Source organism: Psammomys obesus, unplaced genomic scaffold, assembly GCF_907164565.1.
Source record: "Psammomys obesus unplaced genomic scaffold, mPsaObe1.curated_primary_1811, whole genome shotgun sequence".
NCBI classification, from domain to species: Eukaryota; Metazoa; Chordata; class Mammalia; order Rodentia; family Muridae; genus Psammomys; species Psammomys obesus.
Window position 1 is genome coordinate 9,125,160 of NW_026591598.1, and position 6,535 is coordinate 9,131,694.

Below are 6,535 nucleotides of genomic sequence, written 5' to 3' on the forward strand. Positions count from 1 at the left end.
GATAGATAGATAGATAGATAGATAGATAGATAGATAGATAGATAGATAGAAAGAATGAATGATGGATGCATGGGTGGGTGACTTAGAGTAGAGGGACCAATATGAAATAATGAACATGTTAACAGACTTAAATATATGGACAAATAGTTTCATAAAAATAAGTCTCTTTTGGTATGTATAGAATTTGAGATTTTTAGGAAGTAGTTGTATATAATGAGTCTATGTAATACTTGACCCACTTTTAAACTGGAGACACTTTAACTCTGCTTCCAGCATAGAGAGCTTGTCCGGGGGAATTTTTACCTCAAGTCCATAATAGTAATAGACAGTAGAAGCTTCAGGTGAAGGGATCAAAGGCCTATTTGTACAGTTCTTTATAAGGTCCATGTCAGCATTGAAAAGATAATGTAGCATTAAAAGTGGTTTTTTTTTTTTTTTAATTTGTTTCTTTGATTTTTAAAGTGGATACAATGCTGTCTGGGTGTGGCTAGTGCCTTTCTTAGCCTAATGGTGTTCTTTCTTCCTCACAGCTGTTGCCGCGGCTGCAGCTTCAGCGAATGGAGCAGCTGGTGGTCTTGCTGGAACCACAAATGGACCATTTCGACCTTTAGGCACCCAGCAGCCACAGCCACAGCCACAGCAGCAGCCCAGCAACAATCTGGCTTCCAGCTCTTTCTATGGCAGCAACTCTCTGAGCAGCAGCTCCCAGAGCAGCTCCCTCTTCTCCCAGGGCTCTGCCCAGCCTGCAAACACGTCCTTGGGATTTGGAAGCAGCAGTTCACTTGGTGCCACCCTGGGATCAGCCCTTGGAGGGTTTGGAACAGCAGGTAGAAGTGAGACTGAAAAGCTGTTAAAATAAATTTGAATGAGTTTTATAATCTTTCTGGAACCCTGACAATGCATGGCAACCTTGTACAGATACCACAGGAAGATCTGGACCAAGTCCCTGGCCATCCAGCCAGCCCACCTAACCTTTGAGATGTTGGACTGTAGAAAATAAGTTATGCAGCCAGGGCCTCTTTCAGGTCCATGCTTATGTTGCTACTTACTTATGTTCACTTTGTCAGTTTGTTTCAGGCATTGAAAACTACAGAGAGAGGTTCTTCTAGGCATTAGGAAACTTGCGGAGGCAACTGTAGCAATGTGGACATTAAGCTGAGGGAGAAGGAATCACAGAAGGTCACAGGGCTGGGTGCTTGGCTTGAATATTTTAACAGTTAGGAGTCTAATTCTTTGTCTTGAACAGCATTAAGGGAGATGCTGTGGAACACTGGGAGGAGGATGCTAGACCAAAATATTTCTCTTTTGATGGGAGAAGAATGCAAGAATGTAGTCTGGTGGACAGTGGGATACTTGGAGCAGTTAACAGCAGTGTGATTTTAGAATAGAAGGACATGTCTGAGAGAAGGTGCACTAATTGGATTTGTAGGCCAGCAAGCAGTAGCTCCTGGTGGAGCACACTGAAGCAACAGGCCTGCCTAAGAAAGTCCTGTGTAGTGGGCAGCACCCCGCTTGTGCATCTTTTTCTGTTTCATTTTTCTGGTAGAACCTTTCAGTTGCATGAAAGGCATTCTTTCTAGTTCATTTCCTTTCACTTTTCCCATAGCTCATGTGGCCGTCAAAGCTTTTTAACCTGCCCCATCCCATTATATCTGTGACACTAAAGGAAGGTAAATTTGTCATATTTGTGTGATGGCTTGAATAGTAGTTCTGTTAACCCAAGCCATGTCCTCTTTATTACTTTAGCTGCCCTTAGAACTGCTACATTAACAGTTAGGCTGTCTCTGCTGACACATTTGCAGTGGTAAGGAGTCTGGATCAAAGTGTTAGGAACAGGCCACTGGGCTTGTTCTTCAAAGAACAGGCCTGTTCTTATCTGCATTGTTTTAATTCCATTTTAGTTGCAAACTCCAACACTGGCAGTGGCTCCCGCCGTGACTCCCTGACTGGCAGCAGTGACCTTTATAAGAGGACATCGAGCAGCTTGACCCCCATTGGACACAGTTTTTATAACGGCCTTAGCTTTTCCTCCTCTCCTGGACCCGTGGGCATGCCTCTCCCTAGTCAGGGACCAGGACATTCACAGACACCACCTCCTTCCCTCTCTTCACATGGATCCTCTTCAAGCTTAAACCTGGGTAAGAACCATTACTCTAACACCACCTTGAACGCTAGAAATCTCTTGCCACCGATGACATTACAAGTTCTTTGCATAAGCAAAGGACAGTCCCTTTATTCTAGAAGTGTCCTGGTGTTCTGTGCCTTTGGTAAATTCCTCATGTTGCGCAGGTTGTACCTGTAGCTTCACAGCAGTTGGGGATTGCCTAGCATCTCGATACACCCTGTGTATCCACTCCAGCTTCAGTGTGAACATTTACTCTTGGGCAAACACAGTAAAGTCATTGCAGGGAGGCAGAAAGACACAGAAAGAAGAATAGTTACTAGTAAAGCACCTGTGATGACGCTGCTCTGAACATGTTGTTAATTTTCTTTGTAGATTCCTTCCCCCTTGTATAACAGTAGCTTGCTTTTTCACATAAAGCATTTCATTAATTTTTTTGCAAGATTCTTAAATATTAATAAATGTTCTCCAAACCTACAGTTTGTTAATAACTAGATGTAGATACTTTTCCAACTGTCATATACTTAGATTTTCATGTGTGTGGTTTTTAGAAGGTTCCTGATGGCAAGCTTTAAGAATAATATGAAAGTTACAGTAGCGCTAGGCTGGTGTGCCCCTCCCTTTCATTGTTCCTCAGGTATGGATTTCAAGGTACTGATTTACCTTCCAGATGGGGAAAGTTGAATTAGAGAAGTGGAGAACCTTTTATGAGCGGACGGTGAGGTGAGAGTGCTGTTGTTACTTGGTGGTGGTGGTTTTGAGTGAGAGTTACACTTCCTAGACGATTGTGTCCTTGCCCAGCATCTTTAAATGTGGATTCAAGGACTTGGCAGTGATGACTGAATAAAAGCGAATAGCATGAATTCATTTTGAGAGACATTTATGTAAACCTAGAAAAGTTTGATGAAGTCTACAATAAATAGTTATTGTTTTAGAACGATGAGCTTGAAGCCAAGTGATGCAACACAGTATATGTGTGTGGGCATGTATGTGCACACACACCCATATGTATCAGAGTACACATGCATTCTGAAGTGGAGGAAACATGGAATGACATTTCTTACTGCCAGATGAGTAGATGGGGCATGTCACACAGTAGTGTTTCCTAGTAACAGGGAGCCTGGCTGCAGTGTAGAATCAGGTGACAGGCTCAGAGAGGGAGGGCTGTAACAGAATTGTCCCCATGAGCGTTCCTTGTATTAAAACTCTCACTTATGCACAAGAGAAGGGTACCCCATTCCACCTGTGGGAGCCTTCTCAGAGCTTGAGTACCTTGCCTTGCTTGATTTAGATTTGGACAGTTTTTTTAAATTCTAAATCATACACTTTCAGTTTATAATAACCTTTATATGATGTGCCTAGTACGTCTTTTGAACCAGCACATTGTAACTAAATCTGTAATGTTTCACTGAGTTGTTTGTGGTGGAGTTGCTGCTGTTGGCTTGTTATGTATTGTTTTTAGATGTGTGTGTGTGTGTGTGTTTTGTGTGTTTGGGTGTACCTGCATGTATGTTTGTGCACCGTATATGTTCCTGGTATTCAAAGGTTAAAAGGGAGGGTCAGATCCCCTGAAGCTACTGTGTGGATACTGGGAATTCATTCTAGACCTTCTGGAAGAGCAGCCAGTGTTTTTATCTGCTGAGCCATCTCTCCAGCCCAGCCATCTTCTAATTAAACTAGTTACAAAAATAAGTGGCAGCCGGATGTAACCTGTGGGCTAGAGTTTGTCAACTCATGAACTAAGTGCAGTTGCTCTGGATGTGCACACTGGATCTGAAAATGCTTCGTGCAGGAAGCCTTTCCTCTTTTCAGCCTATCTGCAGTTACATATTCTAAGAAAGCAACTCACCTGCTTGATAACTTGTGTGTGCCTATGAATGTGCAGTGACTTTTCATTACCATTTGTTTTGAATCTAATTTTACAATTTTCTCATTTAATGTATACTGTTGAATAAATTTTATTGGCTGTAAAGGTCAATCTTTTATAATACTTACAACCTCTCATACCTATGTGCACTTCACCCCGATTCTCAACTCTAATTAAAATGATGTATTTACTTTGCATTTTATTCTTTTAATATTTGTCTATGGTGCATATGCCAATGGGTGTTCCTTCTGTTTTTGTTGTTGTTGTTGTTGTTGTTGTTGTTTCGAGACAGGGTTTTTCTGTATAGCGTTGACTGTTCTGGGCTTGCTTGCTTTGTCGACCAGGCCGGCCTCAAACTCACAGAGGTCCGTCTTCCTCCCTGAGTGCTGGGATTACTGACGTGTGCCACCACACCTAGCTTAGGTGTTTTTTCTTATTGAGCAGCTTTTCATTTTTGTGAGCTCATTACCTTTTGCTCTTCCACTCATATCACATAGACATTTGTTTCTGCTTTGGCTATTACATGTAATGTAGCTATGAACCCCTACCTGTGACAGGGTTTCTCTGTGTAGCCCTGGGTGTCCTGGAACTCTGTAGACCAGACTGGCCTCAAACTCAGAGATTCGACTGTCTGCTTCCCAAGTGGTGGTATTAAAAGACATTCTTCTGTCAACATTTTAATGCAAGTGTTTCTGTAGATGTACTGTTTACCTAGGAGTAGATTGTGTGTTAGTTTTATGACTTGCCTTTTCTTTTTGTTGAGATAGGTCAGTCTGCCTTTGCCTTGCTAGGTTCTGTTCAATTTTCTTTTGAGAAACTGTTCATCTGTTTTATAGGTTGGTTTCACTTCTCAACAAGAACTCTACAAGGATTCCAGTTTCTCTACTCATTAACATTTTTGTCTGATTTTGAGATAGCTGTTTTAGTGGACATGGAGTAGTATCTCATTTTGTTTTTAATTTTTTCATTTCATTGCTGACTTGTGATCTAAAGCATTTTGGGAGAGGGTTGAGACAGAGTATTATTTACAGCCCAGGCTGTCCTTAAATTTGGAACATTCCTTCCTCAACCTCCCAAGTGCTGGTTATCTTTGAGATCTCTCCTCATGTGTTACATTCATTTAAACTTTGGGTTATTTGAGTTGTAAGAGAGAGGACTTAGTATTCTCCTCTTTTGGCTCTTCCATTTAAAAAATCCTATCTTCAAAGTGAATCAAGTTTTAATTTAATGAAGTTTCTTTCTTTTTGATTTTTCAAGACAGTGTTTCTCTGTATAGCCCTGGCTGTCCTGGAACTCGCTCTGTAGATCAAGGTATTCTAAAACTCAAAGATCTACCTGTCTCTGCCTCTTGACCACTGGGATTAAAGGCGTGCGCCACCACCTGGCTTTACTGTTTTTTGTTTTTGTTTTTTTTTTTTAAGATTTTTTTTTGTAATTTTAAATTTGTGTGGTTGTGTGTGAATGTATACATTGAGTGCAGGTACCCTAAGAATCATGGGTCCATGGAGCTCTGCTTGTGAGCTACCTCATACGAGCTTGGGAACAAAGCTGGCCCTTTGGGAGAGTAGCAAGTGCTTTATCCCCTAGGGTTTTTTGTTTTAATTCCTAAATTTAATGTTTATTTTGAGTTAAGGTTTCCGTCTTGTTGGAAAGGCTTTATTTTGCCATGTGAGTGATTAGTTGTTCCAGCATCATTTTTTTTTTTTTTCCAGTAAAGTATACTTTTCAATGTGTGGTTTGGTTGCTACTGTAAGTGGAACTCTGTTCTAGTTGATTGTTTTGTTACAGAAATACATCTGAGTTTTGTATACTGTTTTTTTTTTCCAGAAAAATTATTGTTTTGTTTATTCTAATGATCTTAGGTAAATTTGCTAGGATTTCTATATAATAGATTAGAGAGGAGCATATTTTTGGCTATATTCCTGGTCTTGGGGATAATATCTGGTTTTTTTTTTTTGCCATAGAATTTGTTGACAGTAGGATATTGTAGTGGACCTTTTATGAGGATGAGAAAGCTTCCTACCTGATAAGTTGAGTTTTTGTTGTGAATGGGTTTTGGTGTTGTCAAGTACTTTTTGTCTCTGTTGGTCATAATTGGATTCACTTTTGAAGATTTTGTTGAGTTATACGTCTGTATTCATGAAGTATATGTATTTTTCTTTTGGGTTGTAATGTGTTTGTATCACATCTTGTCAGGTGGTATTGACCTGGTTTAAGTATCCTGCGCTTTTGTAATTTCTGAAAGTTATGTAGTACTGGCCTTATTTTTTCTTTAATCATTTATAAAATTCACCAGTAAAGCCATTAATAAAATTTTTAATAACTAGTTTACCTTTTTTCTTTATGTCTGGGCTTTTATGTATAGTTTTAGTTTTTGTCTATGTTTCCTCCCTCCCTCCCTCCCCTCCTCCCCTCTCCTTCCTCCTCTTTCCCATCTCCCCTTTCCATCTTCCTTCTTTTCCTTCTTTTTCCCCTTCTGGTTTTCAAGACAGGTTTTTTTTTCCTGTGTAGATTAGGCTGTGCCATGTGCCCCCCCCCCCCCCCCC

The 6,535-nt window shown here is 40.5% G+C and overlaps 1 protein-coding gene across 1 annotated transcript in view; it reads left to right on the top strand.

The window, feature by feature from the left end:
• Positions 1-6,535, top strand: part of Pum1 (pumilio RNA binding family member 1) — a 34,902-nt gene that overhangs the window by 6,961 nt on the left and 21,406 nt on the right. Inside the window, exons 5-6 of the mRNA XM_055610982.1 lie at positions 531-827; positions 1,902-2,138. Of these exons, the coding sequence (XP_055466957.1) occupies positions 531-827; positions 1,902-2,138 (534 nt within the window). The remainder of the gene's footprint in view (positions 1-530; positions 828-1,901; positions 2,139-6,535) is intronic.